This window comes from Epinephelus lanceolatus, chromosome 12 (assembly GCF_041903045.1).
Source record: "Epinephelus lanceolatus isolate andai-2023 chromosome 12, ASM4190304v1, whole genome shotgun sequence".
NCBI classification, from domain to species: domain Eukaryota; kingdom Metazoa; phylum Chordata; class Actinopteri; order Perciformes; family Serranidae; genus Epinephelus; species Epinephelus lanceolatus.
The window spans coordinates 30,153,478-30,175,568 of NC_135745.1; the positions used below are offsets into that span (position 1 = coordinate 30,153,478).

The 22,091-nt window shown below is 42.1% G+C and overlaps 2 protein-coding genes across 2 annotated transcripts in view; one reads left to right on the top strand and one right to left on the bottom strand.

Moving 5' to 3' along the window:
• The first annotated feature begins 1,359 nt into the window (after positions 1–1,359).
• LOC117271952 (uncharacterized) lies at positions 1,360–19,204 on the top strand. Its single transcript, XM_033650534.2, has 11 exons — positions 1,360–1,881; positions 3,562–3,649; positions 6,932–7,033; positions 8,662–8,727; positions 8,880–8,908; positions 9,023–9,160; positions 11,082–11,168; positions 14,929–15,003; positions 15,138–15,244; positions 17,432–17,612; positions 17,712–19,204. Exons 1-11 carry the CDS (start codon positions 1,723–1,725, stop codon positions 18,669–18,671), a joined length of 1,992 nt encoding a protein of 663 aa, XP_033506425.2. The 5' UTR covers positions 1,360–1,722; the 3' UTR covers positions 18,672–19,204.
• Positions 19,181–22,091, bottom strand: part of dnah9l (dynein, axonemal, heavy polypeptide 9 like) — a 46,442-nt gene continuing 43,531 nt past the window's right edge. The window contains exons 82-87 of the mRNA XM_078173236.1: positions 21,890–22,072; positions 21,546–21,728; positions 21,191–21,306; positions 20,797–20,909; positions 20,538–20,678; positions 19,181–19,607 (exon numbers count right to left, since the gene is read on the bottom strand). Coding sequence (XP_078029362.1) covers positions 19,360–19,607; positions 20,538–20,678; positions 20,797–20,909; positions 21,191–21,306; positions 21,546–21,728; positions 21,890–22,072 — 984 coding nt within the window. The 3' untranslated portion in view covers positions 19,181–19,359. The remainder of the gene's footprint in view (positions 19,608–20,537; positions 20,679–20,796; positions 20,910–21,190; positions 21,307–21,545; positions 21,729–21,889; positions 22,073–22,091) is intronic.

Below are 22,091 nucleotides of genomic sequence, written 5' to 3' on the forward strand. Positions count from 1 at the left end.
TGAATTGAACCAGTTGGAACCGGTTCTTAACAGGAACCGGTTCTCGATTCCCATCCCTAGTCTCAACCCTTCAAAGTCTTAGCCTTTTCTTGGTCTCGGTCATGACTTGATCTCAGTTCAGGTAGTCTTGACTCTAGGTAGTAATTCTAATTTAATAATATAACATAAAAAATTCTCTACTACGACAGGCAACCATGCACTGATTTCTGAAATAGTTGTTCATAAATGTAATCATAATTACAAATACACTTAATAAATGGCTAGACTGCTGTAAGTACGATCAGTGTCAAACACTCTCTTTATTCCATTAGTGTTAAAAAGTGTAAAACTGGACTGTAATATGAGTTATGTAGGCTTAGTTTAAGTATATCATAAAAAAAAAAAACTAGATTTGAGTGAATTAAGCTGCAACACTAACTTTCATGCTCCCCTGATGATCTCTGTCCATTTTAGGTCCAAACCTAGCTTACAGATGGTATCAAAATTTGACACAGATACCGATGGTTCCCAGAGGAAGAATCCTTTTTGCATTTGAATGTTGGGCATGAACTGCCTGACCTTTCCTCTACCTTCACTGTTAAAACCAAACTTTCCTTTCAGACGAGACATTTTATTTTCTAACTGGCTGATTGCTGGGCTCACGTCTGCTCCCCCCAGAACAAACCCCTTTGAATTTGACAACTCCACCATCTGTTCTTTGGTGCTTTCCTCAAGTCACACATGTAAATTCTTGGGTTCTTGTTTACTTTATCGAACACTTTGGTTCTCTGGGGTGTGATGATTCATTACAGCTTCCAGGAGTCATGTTTTACTTATGAAGTGAATCACTGTTATGTCTCCTCTCTTGTGCTCGATTACTGTCACTAACTGAGAAGTGTCCCAACTTCACTGTGCTGATCTCACCTGTCCCCTACACAGTGATGTCAGCAGGGCTATCTTGCTTGATGATGTCACTGGGTCATTCCTGTCAAGCTGAGTAACACGCTGGCTTCTCTGGTGAGTGTGTTTTTAGACGCGGTGTGTGTGAGGGATGGATTTAGGTATCTGAGGCAGTCACCCTCGTTGCTAACTGATTTACAGTGTCTGACACACTATAGGCCAGAGACCAGTGTGTGTGTGTGTGTGTGTGTGTGTGTGTGTGTGTATGTGTGTGTAGTGTATGGAGAGCTTTATATAGCCACAGTCATCCAGGAAGAAGGAATGCCCTGGATGCCGGTGACCATATTTGAACAGTGTGTCTGCTACAGGCAGACTGCACACACTGACTACAAACCGTAACTTACACACACTCAAACACTCACCTCCCCTACATCCTCACGCTGTGTGTGTGTGTATGTGTGTGTGTGTGTATGTATAAGCTTTGTGTTGTAGTTACACTGGATCACCACTATCAGGCAATGTAATGCCTTGTCTAGTAGTGACAGTGGAGCTTCGACTTTTCCTGACTCACAGGGAGCAAACTTCTCTCTCTCTTTCCAGTCCTTTCTGGTTTCTTCTCTGACAATCTGTTCTGCTGACTGACAACATCCACCCGGACCCTGTGGAGGAAACTACCCCTGCCTTCTCTCTTTATTTCTTAGTCTTCGCTCTCTCCTCTCCTTGCTGATCTGATACTTGTATATACTTTTGGGGCAGCGCTGGTGCTTGAGCGTGCACGCTTTTGAGCTCTGTGTGTGTGTGTGTGTATATGTGTGTGTTTGTGCGCGCGTGAGTCAGTATGCCATGTCGTCCCCTGGCTCGTCGTTTGTGCAGATAAAGCATGAGGACCTGCTCTTCTATGAGAACTGTGGAGGAGGGAGCTTTGGGAGCGTCTACAGAGCCCTCTGGATATCCCAGGACAAGGAAGTGGCTGTGAAGAAGCTTCTGAAGATTGACAAAGAGGTAAGGAGGGGACACACACACAAATACACACACAGCCATCATACATTTCTGCAGCAGAGACACATTAATTTAGAAATCAGAGTATTAAGAAGTTACGGATTCATCGATGGCACATTGCTGCTCTACTTTCCACTAATTTCCTAGAATCTCCTCAGACACCCAAAGCCCCCTCTTTCCCTCCCTCCCCTCCCCTGTTGTCTGCCGTTGAACATGTGTTTATCTTAAACATACCTCTCCTCGTCCCCCCTCCTCCGCCCACTCTATGTGGATGGAGCTGTATTATTTATGCCAGCACTCCCCTGTTCCTCCCATTGTATTTTTGGGCGAGGTGTGTGGTCATCTGGGGCTTTACGCATTGCAGTTCAGGCCGGGTGGTTCTCCATGAGAATGACCCCGATGGTGATTCAAACATCATTTCCTTCCATGTTATTAATACCAGGCTGGAGGAGGCTCACAGCCCTGAGTGTCAGGAAACCGATAGAAGCTAGAGTGACCTGTGGGTGAATTGGGCATGGTGGCATTGTTGATTTAAAAAATACAATCTAAAGCATGCGCTGACATTAAAGACAAATATAAGGCAGTGAAGTTAAGGATATAAAACACACTTTCACACATGAGCTAACTGCATAAAACAGATGGAACAGAATTTGATTTGTTGTCTGACTTATTTCTCTCACACTCACTTCCTCACGCCCGCACACAAACACACACAGGGTGGGCAGATATCCATAAAAGTGTGTGTGTACAGTTCATATGTAAATACAAATTGATGGATCATGGGAGAACTGCAGGCCCGGGGGATTCTTTTTTTGCAGCACGCCATGTGAAACGGAGCTGCTTATGAACAATGTGGTGTTAAAATCATATTTCAAGTCATCTTTGCACAAACACTTCGTTCATGCAATGGTGGAAGTACTCTGATTATTAACTTAAGTCAAAATACCAATACCGCACCATAAAATAATAATCTATTACAAGTGTATTTAAAAATATACTTAAGTAAAAGTACAGACATATAAGCAACAAAATTAAAAAGTACTCATGCAGAATGGCCTATGTTAGTGTTATTATATATCTGCAGCTGTCAGATAAAAGTAGTGCAATTACAGTACAATATTTCCCTCCAAAATGTACTTAGTTACTTTCCATCACTGCATTCACACATGAAAAACTGCATGTGCAAATGCGTGCGCTCAAACTGATGTTTGTGCACACTGATAGCCTCACACGAGGGAATAAAATTGATAAGATAAAGGGCTCTTTGGAGGGAAGCCTCAACAATATTTTGGTGCAGTTTTTTGTGTGATTTCACGTAATTTATGGTTCGTTATTATGTTGCTTGGCAACACTTACATATTCCACAAATGCAGAGGGTATGACCCGTATGTCAGTTCAGATTAATGGCATGTTTGTCACTGTGGTGTGGAAGGTCTTTGCAGACTCAAACCTGAGGTATGAAAGAGGTTCAGAGCTCAGTTCAGGCATCCCCAAGACACTGTTAGAAATAACTTTGAAATTGGATAACATGTCAAAAGCTCTAACGTTTGGGTTTACAGTCCATCAGAAAAGGATTAAAGATAACATTTCCTTGCCAATGTCAGATATTGGAAAACTGAAGGAGGATGCTAATGACGTTGTTCTTATCCCTCTTGTTTTTCTTTTTCTTGTCTCGTCTTGCAGGCTGAGATTCTTAGTGTCCTGAGTCATAAGAACATCATTCAGTTTTATGGAGCCGTGCTGGAATCTCCCAACTATGGCATTGTCACAGGTCAGACCCCGCATGTGTGTGTGAGTGTGTGAGTGCTTGTGTATGTTTATGTAATTCATGCATACTTTCAGAACATAGAACCTGAAAATATGACTGTGGGAGTGTTTTAATCCCCAACTTCATTCAGATAAAAGTTACCATCTGGAAAAATGCTCTATAAAGGTTGATTTACATTGTTGTTGTCTCAAGAGTTACAGCCCAATGAATATAAGTAACATTAGGTGCTAAGGTAAGGGTTAGTTAAGGATAAGTTTGGTATTTTTCAACCTGGACCCTATTTTCCTATGTTTTTGTTGAAATGACTAATGAGGATAAAGTCTGCAGTGTAACCGCTTGGGGCATATTTACACCGTCAATTTACGTCCAGTTGCTTGTTTTTGCCACTAATAGACTGAGATTATCATTTTAAGTGTCTAAGGGATGCTTTCCATAAGTTGTCAAAGAGTTAAGATCCTTTTTGTTTAACAAGAAACAGCCCTGAAATCACAATTGCCAAATCCACCAGACTATTTAAATAAACAGTAAATCTAGTGTGTATAGACACATCATATTTTCACATTTAAATAGGTGAATTAAGGATTTATTTCCACCAAACCAGAGCTGATAATTGTTGGAACAGTGGAAAGACCAACCAAGATGGCTTTTGAGTTTATTCTGTTTCTGCAGGCTTTTAACGAAGTGTTTTACGATGATAAAATTACTCTGGTGGGTGTGATGATAGCAATTTTTGGGGTGTTTCCTGCTGGAAAAAAAAGGATCTCTCTCTTTGAGGAGAAGGTATATGTCTGTAGGGATCCTTTTCATAAAATGTCAGACGCTTATAATATATAATACTGTATAATCAACAATTTGAGCCTGTCGATGGTAAAAACAAACACATTTAGTAAACCTAAATTGACGATGCGAACATACCCCAAGTTGTGACATTGCAGCATGTTTTCGCCGCTGCTGGCTGCAGCTTCCTCGCTCAATACTGGACCATTTTCAAAAGTATTTCCCATTAGTCACTTACACACAATTAAAGTAAAGTAGGATCCAGGTTAATGTTAAACATATTCTAGGTCAGGTTGGGGCATGGAAGGGTGAGGGTCACAGCAGACTGTCCTCTCATATAAAACTGCGTGTGTATATTAGCTTTATTAGTGTGAATCTGATCTTCAACGTGCCACTTATATACACGTTATCACATGCTCCAATGGCCGACTGGTGTTTACGTGTGTGTTTTGAAGTATTGGTGTATACTCTGCGCGCTGGTTCTTGCTGCGTTTCCTGGCAGGACATTTGTAACTGAGACCAGCATGTCTGTATGTGGTAGTAATCCTTGATGGGGTCATATGGTTAAGATAAAGCACCGACACACCACCACAGACTTGTCCAGCAACAATTCTCACTGCAGCTGAGTCTAATAAAGTCCAGTGCTTACTAAAAATAAAAGAGTACAGTAGGCAAAAATGAGAACCGGTTCAGGGGATGGAGGTTGGTTCCAGTAAAATCGATTTTGCAAATGGCATGTTCTACTTCCTTGATGGGCCATTATCCTCTGTCTGTCTTCTACGTGTCTCTTTGAATTGTCACACTGAACAGGAAAATGGTAAAGGTTCAGAGGTCAGAGATAATCTGGATTAGACAGTCAGGGTGTGAAGGGTGTGAGCTGTTCCTCTGATCAGAGATAGCTGCTCTGTGTGGTGCATGCAGCGCTCAACTGTGTGTGACCTTTCTCAAATATTATAATATATTGATGTAGACAACTGCAACAAAAACGTCCAAACAAGTACAAAAGCACTGAGGTTATTTCACTTGTTCTGAATGTCAATAAAACTCTATTAAAGTTGCATAGCTTTTAAACATGTGGAGTGAAATCTGCTCTGGATATTTATTCTTACAATCGCCAGAGTGAGATTAAAGTGAATGTATCAGGCTTTTCCATGTTTTCTGTCATATTATGTGGCCAAAGTTTCAGATAATAAGGTAAATGTATGTAAAAGTAATCCCTGTGAGCTTAAACCGTTTTTTCTTCTTTCAAGACAAGTCGACATCAGTGACATCAAGTGTTTAACCTACACTGCTACATGTAGCGACATGCTAACATCAGGGAAACCTGTAATCTTGGTTGCCAAAGTTGTAAATTTCTCCCTGATTTCAGATCCTATTCCTGCTGGAACATGTTGAGTTGGTTTAGAAGCTTTTATAGGTGATTTGTCACAGTAGGAGGGGCCACTATATGCCTTGACAGCCATTCCCTAGCTCCAAGGACATTTTTACATGTAGCTAGATGCTTACATCAGGGAAACATGTAATCTTTGTTGCTGATGTGCTGCAGGATTGAGTCTTAAAAAGCAAATATTAATTAGCATTTTACACTTCTGGTTTCTCCTGTCTCGAAGTAAAAAGGTTTTTTGAATGAGTTTTTGGTGAGATGCCTGAAATAAGGTCTGTAGTTAATAAGCTGGAGAGACTTTCACGTTTTGTTCTATGACATAAAACAAGACAGTTTATACCCTACTAGTGAATTTTGAAGGCTTTAGGTATCTTTAAAAAAGACTGTTGCTAACAAGTGGCTAAATGAGACTATAGAATGTCACCACACGGCTTTGCAGCCTTGTTGTTTTGGGAATGTTAAAGTCATGGGACCGTGGTGTAGTTCATTTATAGCCTAATATTAGCTTTTTACTTCTGCTGATTGTATTTACGCCTCAAAAATCATAGAAAATTACTTCTGAACTAAACGTGTAAATACCATAAACTTTTGTTTGCCTCAGAGCTTATTCTCTGTAAGAATCCAAAATCCACCAGAAAAACCCCATTGGCTTTTTGTCGAGGGAACCAGTGCGATGCTAATTCAGAGGTCACCCTGTAAAAAAAATGTTTACCTTGCAGCAAGATTTTGGTTTAGAAGCTTTTATTGGTCAGCATTACTCTGTTACAATCATTCCCGCGGCTGCAAAGACAGTACAGAGAAACCCCACCGACCTGGAAACGCTCACCAATCAAAGCAGACTGGGCTTTTTTGGGAAGAGTGCCTAAAGACACAGATGCAGAAACAGAACAGCTCAGACAGAGGGTGAATACAGGTGTTCCAGCACAGACAGCATGAGGAATACAGTGTTTTTTGAACATTAAAGCCTGTAAACATGAACCTGAAAATGAACACAATAGGACACTTTAAGCATCAAACTCAAATTGATGTAGGTCACAGATATGTCTGTATGGATGCCATGCATGCACATAATTTCTCTTCTTACCTGTTCTCCTATAATGACAGCTGCCTCTCTGTTGTTACAGAATATGCTAGTGGAGGGTCTCTGTATGAGTACCTCTCCAGTGAGCAGAGTGAGGAGATGGACATGGAGCAGATCATGACATGGGCCATTCAGATGGCCAAAGGTACATTTAGAGGACAATTAAAATATCTCTGTGTCCGGGTTGAATCACTTAGCTTCTGATATAAAGCAGAGGTAGGAGCACTGATACGATCACCAGCATCCTGCAATACTGTGATACTGTAGTCGTCATGCAGCAGAGTTAATAATAGGTTTACACAGCTTTTTTATTTGCCTCTTAATCACCATCTTTAACCTGTGTGTATTTAACACCAACAAGTTTTTTCCATTTGCCTGTGGCAGTTGGTACCAACTACAAAAGGCAAAATAAGAGAATCAAATACAACTATAAATATACAGAGCAGTAAAACATATTACTTTGGACAGATATTACATGTGTTACAAATAATTTTTCAACAAAAAAATTGGCAAACAGCGCCTTGCTAGTTACTGGGGCAGTGAATGACGGTGGTACAGTAGATAAAAGGGGAACATTTAGATTCTTAAATGTTCTGTGGTAAATTTTAAAGGGATAGTTTGGATTTTCTGAAGTGGAGTTATATGAGGTACTTATCCCTAGTCAGTGCATTGCCTTCAGTACATGTCAGTTGTCATGCCTCCAGTTTGGAGAAGCAGGCAGGAATATTACCACGGAAGCTGAGCGATGTACTGCTGTGGATGGGGTTTGCAACAAAGTGTATTTTATCCACCTAAAAAAACAATATCAGTTCAATTGAATGCTTTATTTTGAATATTTTCACTACTTTACATTGCCGTCAGACAGCGCTTTTTCACGGGTAACTGAACTGAAAGTAAGGCTTATTTTTGCTCATTTCACAGCCAGACTCCATTGACAAAAACAGTAATTTTACCTTGCTGAACACAGGAGCTTCTGATTTACCACCACCTTGACCGGTTAATTTGTTTGTGTCATTGTGTGATGTTGGGTGTTCTAAAGGGTTAGATCAGGTTTACCAAAGTCACACAATAACACAAACAAACTAAATAATTGTGGCAGCTGTAGACCAGCAGCTCCTGTACATAGCGAGGTATAATTACTGTTTTTGCAATGGAGTCTGGTGATTATAAAGAGAGCATAGATGGATAAAACAGCTTGGGTTCCCTGTCAGAAAGGGCTGCCTATGGCAAGGTAAAGTGGTGAAAATATTCTAAATATAGCATACAATTAAACTGCTAAAAAAATTTATTAGGTGGCTGAAATAAGTTTAGTTTCTACCCCCGTCCACAGCTGTACGTTGTGTCTGTACTCCTGCCTGCTTCTCTAAATTGGTCGCATGCCAACTGCCATCTACTATATGTAATACACCTATGGTACATAAACCACATCAACCCCACTTCAAAAAAAATACAAACTATCCCTATAAGTTAATTTAACAGTAAAAAGAGACACACTGCACACTAATTATAAATGATATTCAGTAGTTAAGACTGTCATCTTTGCACCCAAACTCTGACGACACTGATCATATTACACACTGATTCAGTTAGTTGAGGCTGGTTGTCTTTTCCTCTTATTATAATTGCTCCTTTGTGTAAATGTTGTCTTTGGCCTACATGTTTTAACCTCAGTTCATCCAGTGGATTTCTGGGTTAACCTGAAGCCCAAACCAAAATATTCAACAGTGACACTGCATTTTTTCCCCTGGTTCTTACTGCTTGATTTCCTTCCAGGGATGCATTACCTCCATGCAGAAGCTCCAGTCAAAGTCATTCACAGAGACCTCAAGTCACGGAACGGTAACACATTACCACATTTTTATTTATGCCTCAAACCCCTTTTCTTATGCACATGTAAACACAAGTTCTCTTTGCCATTTGTCTGTCAGCTGTAGCATATTACTGTTTCATGTCACACAGCTTTGACTAGTTTCTTTGTTCTCTTTTTACAGTGGTGATGACAGCAGACAGAGTGCTGAAGGTGTGTGTGTCTTGTGATGTACAGACAACCACATTAGCATTAGCAGTTTTTAGTCACATCAGGCACACAGGTAAATCTGTTTCTTCACTGCTCTTCTCTTTGTTGGGATTTCAGATTTGTGACTTTGGAGCATCGAAGTTCCTGTCCCACACCACCCACATGACGGTGGTGGGCACTTTTCCTTGGATGGCTCCTGAGGTCATTCAGAGCCTGCCTGTCTCGGAGACATGTGACACTTACTCCTATGGCGTGGTGAGTTGGCAGTACTGCACAAATATCAGTAAAATCAGGCCAGAAATCAAACCTCAATACTTTTTTTTGTGACCAAGCAAACATGTCGAGCCATGACAGCTGGAATTAAATGCTTGCTCATTTTACAAAATCATTTTTGCTCATTTTAAAGACTGTAATTCAGGCATAATTCTTGTATGGCTGATTGTATTCAGACATCATTTAAAGGTGAGCACCACCTAAAATAGAAATCCCAATATGTTATTTTCATGGCCTAGGAATGTTCATTCAGTATCTATGAGCATGACCGACTCTCTCTCTTAAAGCCAGAAGTGTCAGACGTGTGATGTCATCAAGTATAAAGTCTGGAGCTGCTCCACAAACAACAGCTGCGTCCAAAATTCCATACTAACAGGCAATTTAGTATGCTAAAACATTATGTAAGATATTTTTGGTATGTCTGAAACCTTATGTATGAAACACATACTATGTCAATTGCATAATATTACCGATGACATGTTACAATATGCAAACACTGGACACTCCGCCGGCTTAAGTATCCCACAGTGCAATGCTGTAGATACATGTGTGGACCCCACAACAATGACAGCATTCTAGGAGCCATACTTGGTATCAGTTCTATTGGAGTCAACCACACTTTAACCCATTAAATCTTTGTTGTTTTATCTTTGACTGAAAAACCCTTCCACCAGTGTGATTTACCATGCCTGCCTGATTGACTCCAGTAGAACTGACACCAAAGTCTGGCCCCTCGAACACTGTCATTGTCGTCATGACCATTCCCTCTTTTATATTTTCCTTGGTAGACCCCAGGAGGAGTAGGCGATGTATCTGCATCAACCTGTGGGGATTATAATGAATACAAATACAAACAGATGACAAAGTAATGGACTGTGACCAACAGCTCTGTAACTTCAGTAATGCTTCAATTCAAGTCTAAGTGTTTAGATTTCATTTTGCTAGGCGTAATATACTATTACCCTTTTAATGGCGGTGGCCTTGTGAGTAACCTGTGAGGGTGTGACGTGTACTTCAGTGTGTGTATGGAGGGAAACAGTTCTCTCGGTGTCATAGTGAAGACTTCAGGCAGCAAAGAGTGATGATAATTAGTAGAATTAAGTGTCTATATAAGTTCAGGGCTACTGTTAGACCTCATAAGAAAGCCATGCTTACTGTTTTGTGGTGAAGGCTGCAATAGAGCCATTGTGATAGGCATCTGAACACCTCGCTATCTTTCCTTCTGCAGAGGGGTACGCACCACTAGAAGCTAGTCACCAGCTAATAACGAGCCAAGCTAATTTGATGTTAATAACCCAGCGTGTTCCCAACTACGGTTTGGAGCCACTTAGCTGTCACTGAGAGAGGTAACACATAGTTACGTGTCTCCAACCAAGGAGGCTCCCAGAAGGTGGCATGGTAATTACAGTTCAGTGCATCTGAAAAGTTACATACTAATGTCTGTTCACACAAAAATATGCCTAACATTAGCGCACATATTTGGTATGTAGTGCATAGTATGTGATTTTGGACCCAGGCAATGATTGGAGTCTGATTTTGTGGACCCAAAGAATGTTTGTTTTACTTTTTTTTAGACCCAAATGTCGTTTATCCTTTGTAGTGCTCTCAGTTCTGACACAGAAAATGTATCCATATACAGACTTTTTACTTGATGACATCACAAATTAGATTTTTAGCACTCTAGTTTTTGAATTTGAGCATTGTTTACTATCAGCACAAGTGTGAATTAATGTCATATTATTCCCTGCCCCACTGTGTTGGGTATTTCGGTTTGATTTCACCGTGCCTTTTTATTTAGACATCCTCACAACTATTCAGGAGAGTTACATGAAATACAACAGACCCACACATGAAAGAAATGATGTCTGTCTGAATGAACCAACGCAGTCTGTCCTGTGGCCAGGTGCTGTGGGAGATGCTGACTCGGGAGGTTCCTTTCAAAGGTTTTGAAGGGCTGCAGGTTGCATGGCTGGTGGTGGAGAAACAAGAGGTAAACCCCCACCCACCACACAAACACACGTGAGCACACCTTCCTGAACACACTGTCAGCATGTAGACCCACCAGAGTTTGAGAAGGCTGGAGGAACAATGCGATGCTCTCATGGTTTCCACTGCGAGCTGGTGAGGCTGAGGCTGGGTATTTTTAGGCCTGATGTCAGTTCTCTGCTCTTGTAAGGCCTGGATACACAGCAGTGGAGCTCGGCCAGACCCCCCCCACCCCACCCCCGGCTAAAGCCTTTACGAGAGAGAGGGAGAGACAGAGAGAGAAAGTGGGGGAAAAGAGGAAAGATTGCAACGATAGGAGGTTTGATTCAAGAGGTTTATGAGAGGTGTGGGGGTGATGGTTATACAGTGAATGTGTTTCAGTTATTGACGTGTCTGAATCCTCCACAACAGACACACGCACACACACCGGGGGCCAACAAACAACTCTGAGAACATGATTCCTGCGTAGCTGTTGGCTAATCTCCAAATACTCTCCCTAAATAACTCCCTCCCTCTCTCCCTCTCTGTGTCTTTCCCTTTCCCAGTCTCCCTCTGATTTTCCCCTCCGTTGCTATACCTCTCCTCCTGACCCTCTTACTTGCCCTCTCTCCACTCAGAGTCTGTGATATTTTAGGATTAATCCCCAGAGAAAACTGTTTCCATTTACTGCACTGTACTATGGAGCTGTCTGGGCTCATTCAGAGCTTTGGTGATGCCAGAGGATCTTTTATGCAGGGGCATTATCCCAGTGGCGCGATGTGGTTTAATGGTGTTAATGCAGTTTATACGTTACAGAAGATAAACAAGGACCCAGACACTCTCGGATATATCCATTTTCCCTCATTAACAGATTGAGTGTACATTAAACAAATGACTATATTAAGAACTTATTAGTCTGAAATGTGCGATACACAAAACACAACCCTTAAAACAGCCTCCCTGTCTCACAGTGTGCCTTATTTTTTGCTGGAGTGTTCCTAGATTTAAAGCCCCATTATTTATTACCAAAGAGCATTTAAGTTTTCTGTATTTCTATTTTTCCCTGAGCTCACTGTTTTGAGGTGGGTGGGACTGGAAAAAAAGTGATGTAATGTACACTGTACTTCTAGGAACCAATCAGGATTTAGCAATATTTGATTCACAACGAAGAGAGACAGTGGGGCGGCTGGTTGCTTGTGTTTCAGGCCATCACAAATCTGATCACACCACGCCCATACAGTCCTGATGAAGCACATTAGATGAGTTCATGAGTGTTTAAACTCTTAATAAATGACACCCAGGGTTCCCTCAGATCCTAAAAAGTCTTAAAAGGCATTGATTCAAGAATCTAGGTATTAAAATGTCTTAAACCTGTCTTTCAAAAGTCTTAAAAATGCTAACACACGGGGTGTAGGATTGTATGAGTCGTTTATTTTCTGTCATTGCATTGTAAAATCTCAAAATATTTGGTAACATCTGTTTTTCTGAAATAATTTACCGAATGCCTCTCACAGTAACGTCATGCAGATCAGGACAGTGGAGCCATTCATTCAGTCATTTTCTGTAACCCCCTGTTGGGGGTCATGGGGGGGCTGGAGCCGATATCGGCCCACATTGGGCGAGAGGCAGGGTACACCCTGGACAGGTCACCAGGCTATCACAGGCCTGACACATAGAGACAAACAACCATTCACACTCACATTCACACCTACAGACAATTTAGAGTCACCAATTAACCTGCATGTCTTTGGACTGTGGGAGGAAGCTGGAGTACCTGGAGTAAACCCACGCTGACACAGGGAGAACATGCAAACTCCACACAATAGGGTTCCCCCCACCCACGGGTTCAAATCAGAACCCCTCTTGTTGTGAGGTTACAATGCTAACCATTGTACCATCAAACAGTGGAATTTTAAATTCAACAAGTGTACTGTATGCAAAAAAGTTTTTCAAACTCACAGTGAGGCCTTTAGCACCAACATTACTTTGATATTTATGGCTGTCAGTGAATTTTTATGTCAGCTATCACAGGGATTGCAATGAGTTCTTGAACAGACATCCATGATCCTCAGACTTTGCTGTAGCACTGCCAGCAGGTCAAAATTATTGAGTCCAATAATGTGGCTTATGACAAATTACCTACAAAACTAATGGCACTCCCATCAGCCTCAACTGTACTTCCTGTTTACTACTAATTAGCAAATGTAAGCATGCTAACACCCTAAACTAATATGGTAAACATTAAACCTGATAAACATCAGCATGCTAGCATTGCCACTTTGAGCATATTAGCATGCTGGCATTAGCAGTTAGCTCAAAGCTCCACTGTGCTTCAGTGCAGCCTCACAGAGCCGACAGTGTGGCTGCTCACTCTTAAATTTGATTTTTGCTTATAAAAAAGGGATACATGATGATTTTTACAGATGATTTCCAGTTCATTCTGGCTGATTGCTGATGGTGATATATGCACATTTTTAATTTTTCTGCCTAACTGCAGAGAACATCAAGTCTCTCTCCTGTAGTGGAATTACCATGTTATTATGCCTACTTTTATAGTGATGGCCTACTGGCAGATGCAGACATAAATTACAATGCTTTTCAAAATGTACACATTTACAGGGTGAAATAAGATAACTAACTTAGGTACATGTAAATATTATGTAACATTTTTAAACAAAACTGTAAAATCTATTGTACTTTAACAGGCTTGGATGATGCTCTCCCTGAGACAGTCCTCACATCAGCCCCGACCAGGGCTAATTTGACCTATTCTGACTAATTATGGGTGTATAAATAAAGCGTCATCTTACTAGCTTGTAATATCAGTAGAAATGTTTATTTTAGGCCAATGCCAATATTTTATTTAAGCTTTTATCTGCCAATACTGACGAGGTGTTGATATTATCGTGCATCACTATTATTTAGTCATGAAATTTTGGACAAATACTTAAGATTTAAAGCCAAGTTTTCAGGGGATTTAAATGGTTAATTAGGATTCCTACAGCTTAAGGCAAGTTAAATTTATGACTTTTATTAATGCCACTTAGAATGATATTTAAGACCAAAAAAACAACAACCATGAACTGACATTCAGTTACCTTGGACTGGGGACAGTTTTTCCCAAATGTTTGTAACATAAAACATGATTTATTGGTCGTGTGTCTGAAAGGAGGGTAGAACAGCATTGGAAAATATGTGGCATCTGTTGGCAAGTTTTCTTTGTGACTTTGTTTCTCACTATGCGTGTGGGATTCCACTGCCTCGATTCTATTCATTATGCAGAGTTTGAAAACTTTTTGTCATAAATACACTGAGCCTTCTGTGCATTGCTTTGTACTGGTTTCAGCCATGCAACAAACTCTTGGTTACTTCATGTTGAATTTACACTTCCCCATGTTGTCCAGGATACAGTCCAGCTAGCTAGCGGACAGTGGATCCTCTCCTCTGCTCTGAGCATTGCAGCGGGAAACACAGAAAATATGAGTGTTGGTTATGTTATCCTGAGGTGGTGACGTAGTGATGTGAAAGGCTAAAAAAAAAAAAAAAAAAAAAAAGAAACAGCCTTTGAAAGTTAAATTTAAGACAGTTTAATACTGATTAAGGCCTTATTTTCAGATTAATAAAGTCAATGCTTTTTAAGACTTTTTATGGATTAGTGGGAGCCCTGATTGTTTGTAGGTTTAATTATTTTTTAAAAAACAAGGTGGTCCCATATGATTTCTCTGTTAAAAGTAAAAAGCTTTTGCTTCCTGTGTTTGCGTGTGTTTGTGTGTCTGGGTATCTAGAGGCTGACCATCCCCACCAGCTGTCCGGCAAGTTTTGCAGAGCTGATGAGGAAATGTTGGCAAGCAGACCCAAAGGTAAGCTCAGTGGACGAGGGCCACAGTGTTTCATCTCCTAAAAATGTCTCCCATGCCTCCCTAAGTGTTTAAAGACATTAAAAATAGGTGTGTCAGCTGGTCACTTTATCTTGTGTGCATGCATGTACCTACAGGAGCGTCCACAGTTCAAACAGGTGCTGGTAACCCTGGAGACTATGGCCAATGACAGCAGGCTACCGGACCAGTGTAACTCCTTTCTACATAACAAGGACCAGTGGAGGTACACACATAAACACACACATACAGACTTGTAGACATCCAAAAGAAGACACTGAGGGTGTCTGCACTGCGTCTGAGCATGAGGCAGATACTTTTGAGTGTATACGTTAAAGTCTAGGTCGGAATGACAAATGCAGTCTGTGATTTACTGTTCTCCAAATAAAACTCAATATGCATGCACACACATTAAAAACACAGTCACACACGTGCATACATACAGAACTCTGTGGACTCTAAAGCTCAGGAGAGAAGCTGAATGTGTGACCCTGTGCTCTACTTCAGTCTATAATAAGCTCTCTGGAAAGTGTCCATGGAAGAGATTCCTCCACTCCTCCACTCTGCCCTCGCTCTGAGGGGAGGGTGTGGGGGGGAAGGTGGAGGAGAAATCAAGTGTAAGCTGAAGAAGAGGAGAAGTTCACAGAAGAACCGAAATTTATTGGGTGCATGTGAAATCTAAAAGACTGAACGCGAGAGAAACGGCGAGGATAGTGGGAAGCGAGAGCGGGCCAAGGACGGGTGAGACGAGGGAGAGACAGAGAGACGGAGAGGTGGGGGATGAAGCAGAGCAGAGAAGGTGCGAGATTCTGTGCATATTTAACATGAGTACAGCGAGGCAATCAATTCTGAGTGAAGTTTTGGGTACGGGTGGAAAAAGTTGGACAAGGAAGGGGGAGGCGGAGAGGAGGAGGAGGAGGAGGAAGGGGGAGGAAGAGTGAGGGAGGTGAAGGGGCGGGATGAATGAATAGGGAGGTATGGAAGGAACACAGGAGGAGGTAACTATGTCTGTGCGTCAGATCTGTCTATATTTAGTTGCTGTGAGAGTTGATTGTGTTTGTGAATACAGATTTATGAACTGTCACTCACTAACTCTCACAGTGACCTCTTGTGGTGATAGATGGTACTGCAGCTAAAGGATTTACTCAGTAGCAGTATTGTCTTCTGCAGAAATCGTCAAGTAAACTACATATGATATGTCATGTGGTCTGCTATAGGAAACTATATGCTATATGAGTATGATGGTGAGGCAGCTTCAGGATGAGTTTAAAAACTAGGGTTAAAATTTGAGAACAACTTTTTGCAGTGGCATTGAAAGATGATAGTTTGACTGACCTGCATTACTGCATGTGATGCATTATTTCCTGTCATTACAAAATGTAACAGGACATTGATTTTGTATGTTAAAGCTGCTGTCGTTAACTTTTTATAAAGTAACCTTTTGTTATATTTGCTCAAATTGTCACTACATCCACACAGGAGACAGATAATCTCTGAAAAAAAATCATGTTCCTTCTCCTCCTCGCTTGAAAACAACCAATCAGAGCCGAGGAGTCTCTAATGCAGCTGTCAATCATGTCAATCACTGCTCATGAACTGCTTTTACCTGTCAAACCAGGCAGCACTGATCAAATATGAATCAAGATTCTGTTACTGCACTGCCTGTTTCTCGCCTCAGATGTTTTCAGAAACATATCTTAGTGCAATGTTTAGAAGTTTGTGATCCCGCCGCCATGTTGAAAACACTTGAGCTGAAACAAAGACCCACCCACCAGCCGGAGCAAACTTTCTCATTTTACAGCTAAACAGTACACTAAATTATGTTTCTGAAAACATCTGAGGTGAGAAATACTCAGTGCAGTAATAGAATCTTGATTATTATTCAATCAGTGCTGCCTAGTTTGACAGTTCGTGTTAGGGTTGACGGCTCTGATTGGTTGTTTTCCAACAGCCACAGTTGATTCGAGCAAATTCCTTTAGTAGCAGTGCGAGGAGGCAGAGGAATTTTTTTCCACATCTGTCTCATGTACTACTGTGTGGACGTAGTGACAGTTTTGGCAAATAACATAGTAAACTGTGAAAACTGGTATACAGTTTATACTGTATACTACTTGCATGTGGTACTGTATGGAATTAGATACTGTGGTAACTGTGTTGCAGTTGCAGTAGTAGTAATACACACTAGACCAAAGTAAAGCACATTGGTCATGAGTGATCTTGGGAGCTTTAACTTTTAAAACAGTAGGGTGTTTGGACAATATTTTTTCCTAGAGGACATGCCAGTGCTACTGAAATTTATCAGTGTCAGTTTCTCTCTCACTGCTGTGAAGTTGCTGTTAAAATTAGGCCACATCTACATGTAAAAAGTCACAGTAGGTGACGTGTATTCTGTTTGCGTGTGCTTGTACTACAGGTGTGAAATCGAGTCGACCTTGGAGCGCCTTCGGAAGCTGGAGAGGGAGCTTTACTCCAAAGAGAAGGAGCTGGAGGAGAGGGAGAGGAGGCTCAGACTGTGGGAGGAGAGGCTGATGGAGAGGTCCAGCATGACTCCCAGTCCGACCTCCCTACTCATGGAGCGCTCAAACATCTCACCAGTAAGTGGAAGTGAAAAATGTAAATGTGTTAAGACAGCTTAAAAGACCTTTTTTATAATCTTGGCCCTCCTCTCCTTTCCTCCTCTCTGACCTTGTCAGTTCTTCCCATCGATGTCCATCGGTTCTTCCGGCTCCTTTTTCCGCTCGCACTCTCAGGACTCCAACAGTGCAGGGGTCAGCAGTGCTGGCGTCAGCTGTCTCCTCCGCACCCTCAGCAACGGAGACACAGAGAGGGGGGGCAGTGCGGTGCTGGAGAGGGGGATCGGTTCCCTCGATGGTGGCAGGCTGCATGCTGTGTTCCGAGGGTTGCAGGGGAGGTTCGGAGAGGAAGACGGGGAGGAGGAAGGAACCCTGGAGGAGAAAGGGTGGGGGCAGAGGGAGAGAGATGACAGTGGGAGCATGGAGGGAGGAAGGGTGCAGGTGACACTCAGGAGCTTCCCAGGCGGGGTGGTGGAGAGGGAGGAGAGGACATGGGAGGAGGGGGATCGGGAGAGAGGAGGGATGCAGAGGAGCAGGGTGACCACCATAGTCCGAGGGTTTTCGGGTGGGTTTGGAGAGGCGGAAGGGGAGAGGGAGAAGGAGGGAGGATGGGAGATAGAGAAGCTGGGGGACAGGCTAGATGAGAGAGGAATAGAGGGAGGGATAGAGGGAGGGAGGATGCAGACCATGTTCAAGGGTCTCCATGGGAGTCTGGGGGGGTTGGGGGACATGCTGTCATTAGACATGGATGAGATGGGGGAGATGGAGAGACTAGGTGACATGGACATGAACATGAACATGGGCGACCTGGGAGTGATGAAGGTCAGGAGCGAAATGGGGGTCAGGGGTCGCAGGAGTGACATGGGAGTAGTGGTCCAGGGAGTCAGAGGTGACCGCAGCGAGGCCATCAGCCAAAAGATTAGAGGCGAAGTCATCGGCCACTCGGGGGTGCAGGTGAGCATGCGGGCCTCGTCCAATCAGAACTCTGTGAAGAGCTGCAGCGTGCGACACGGAACCAAGATCAACATGGCTACTGCCGCCATGGACATGATGGAGCTCGACTGGTCCGACAGTGACTAGGAACTCACCAGCACACACACACGCACAGAAAACACGTAGAAATACACACAGAGGCCAAACTAGAAAGGTTTCGACTTGTCAGCACATACAGTATCTGAGCTACAGTATGTGCAGTAGAATCTCCAGTTGAAACAGAGCTGGTATACACACATTTCTTTTGTTAATTTTTTTTATTGAATGGATGAAAACTATACCCATGTGTACTGTGAAGTAGGAAGAAGCAAAAAGACAATTAGAGGTTGTCTTTCATGTTGTCAGAATGACTTCACCTGTGTAATTTAATGTGCTATTAAAACTGCTGCATAACATACTGTAAGAGGTACAAGTGTTACAAAATAACACACTTGAATGCCGCTCTAATGAGGCAGCACTGTCTGATTTTTTTTTTCTCCTGCTTATGTAGTTCATAGATTTGATTTGTTCAAAACAAGCTTTGACTTTATCAGTTCTAACTGTGATTCTAGTGTGTGAATTTTTGGCATTTCTTTCTGTATATTTTATCATTTTTCAATAAAAAAGAAAAGAAACTCTGATTTCATTCCTGTGATTTCACTCTACTAGAGTATCCAGTACATGTGTATATTGCAGTATATATAAAGTAGACAAGTTGAGGATCTCACATGCTACACACCTACTTTGCCCTATAAAATAAAATCCCTCTCACATTCTGAGTCGTGACCCCTGACCCCTAAACACTGAGCAGCAGAGCCACTCCTGCCAGCACCCACTTGGCAGGTCTCTCCCTGGTTTTGAGGCTGAAAGTCCAAACATATGTTGGTCCTCTGATCTTGGTCTTGTAGAGCGGACACTCGTAGATATTCCTTGTCTCCTGGCGGTCATTAGGCACAGCTCGGACTGAGATGACGGGCATGGCCGGGGTCAGTTCCTTTAGACGGGCTTCAGTGATCACCCCGGCCTGAGTGTCCCATCTTGCTCCTGTGGGAAAGGAAAATGGGATTAACATGTTTAAGAATGAGGGCATTTTAATATTACAAATAGGGTGTGGAGCTTAAAGGGTTACTTCCAGCCTGGACCCTATTGTCCCATGTTTTAGTTTCTAAGTGGGAACAAAAATGTTTGAAATTTATCCAGTACTGAGCGAGAGCGCTACAGCTGGCAGCAGTGAAACAGGCTGCAGTGTAACCACTTGAGCATGTTTGCATTGTCAATTTACGTCCACTTCAAGTGTTTGGTTTTGCCACTAACCGGTTTGGATTAGTCAGTCTCTGACAACACTGTGAAAAGGATCCTTACAGAGACAGACCTCTTTCTTAATGAGTAAGGTCCTTTTGGTTTAACCAGAAACAGCCCTGAAATCGCTATCACCAAACCCACCAGACTCCATTTAAATAAACAGTAATTTTAGAATTGTACAACACATGTTGTTCAGAGTCAACAGAAACAAAATGAAATTAACAAAAGACGTCTTGGTCATCTTTCCACTGTTACAACGATCAATAACTCTGGTTTGACTACAATAAACTCTTAATTCACTCAGTTAGATGTGAAAATATGCTGGCTCTATGCATGCTTAAATTACTGTTTATTTAAATGGAATCTGGTGGGTGCCAATTTTGCAGTTTCTGGGTAAACAAAAAATGATCTTACTCTTTACCAAGAAGGTTCATCTCTGTGATAATTTACATAATGTTATCAGACACTCATAATAACAATCTGAGCCTGGCAGAGGCAAAAACAAGCACTGCACTGTGGTTACACTGCAGCCTGTTTCTCTGCTACTAGTTGCAGCGCTCTCGCTCAGTACGGGAGCAAATTTAGCTTTTATTCAAAGTGTCCAAAGATAATTATCTTTCTTAAGGATCAGTCAGAGAAAAAAGGCCCTTGGGAGATGAAAGGCTTGTTTACCTTCTAAGTAAAGCCCATATACATATGCACCCTCCCTGGCAGGTTGGTTGAACTCTTCCTTAAACTTCTTGGTCACATCCACGGTCAGGTTCACTTTATCCAGGGGCCACTCGTTCTTCCGCGCCAGAGACTGCATCACCGCTGGACAAAGAAAAAACAAAACAAAGACAGTACAGAAAAAAAGATGAGGGGAGAGTTGTGAAAATATTTTAGTCAAGCCATGGTAATAATTTAATCTGTGTGCATTAACATGTGTTACCAGTGAGGAAGGACTGAGGGTTGAAAAGTCCAGACAGCCAGACAACACTAGGCAGAGACAGGTCCTGAGTCCAGCTATCCAGCTCCTTACAACGCTGCAACACATCATTATACCTGAGACACACACACACACACACACACACACACGCACATACATGCACAGAAAAAGATCTTAGGATAATGTCAGTGTTCTGGACATTGTAAAACAGCATGTGTACTCCTTACAGCTACTGTAGATAGATTAATCGATACATAATGTATGACAGGACAATATCTCACACAGCTAATCACATCATTATTCTCAATTCTAAAATGTTTCCTCCACATTTTTAAAAGCTCATTACTTGCTCACATTCAGACATGACTGACACAGACACAAATACAAATACACACACCATATTGCCAGGCTGTAGATGGAGGGGTAGGCCAGCTTGGTCCAGGTATCAGGGACGTTGTCAAAGAACAAGGCTGATTGCAGCTTCTCCATCTCAGAGGAGATGGCCAGTTCACCCTTTGACAGACACATTTAACATGAATACACACATCAAAGGTGCTATGATCACTGAATCATTACCATGTCAAATTTGCCTACTTTTTACACTACAGTACACTGCCCCTGATCAGATGATGAAAATGTGCAGCTTGGATTTGTGTTGCAGACCAAGGTGTAATAATTTATTTGATAATGTCGAGATGTTGAGAGCTGCACTGTACACAAACATACAAACACACACAAAGGTTAAAGCACACCTTGAGCCCCAGGTCGAGCTCCTTGAGTGAGCGCCGTATCTCAGAGATGAGCATGTTCATGCGCTCACACTCCTGGAAGCAGACCAGGATGTATGGGGACCGCTCAGCTGTTTTAGAGGTGATGTCGGACATGTTGTACTCCTCCGGTAGCTTTTCCAGCACCTCATCTAAAATTGTTTTCACCTGAGGAAGAGTGGTAGAAAAACTAGCATTAATACATTTGTGTATCAGTATCTTTGTGTGTTTACTAGTCTTATAAAAGGCTCAGTCAGTTAATAAAAATAATGTTGTTTAATTCCTGTCACAGAAATCTAATCCCATAATAATTGAACAGGTGCAGCTACCTTCTCCTCCACGGTCTGTGAGGCCCCCTCCCCCATCACAGCATCAGGAGACTGCAGCTCCAGCAGAGTGTGGAAAAGGTTATCTGACGTCACTGTCAAGAACTCAATTTCTGCATTGGGGTGCAACCCATAATGCACCGGGCTCTCATGGGGCAGCATCTCATCTATGAAATCGTGGTAGCCCTGGAAATGTAGAGAGAGT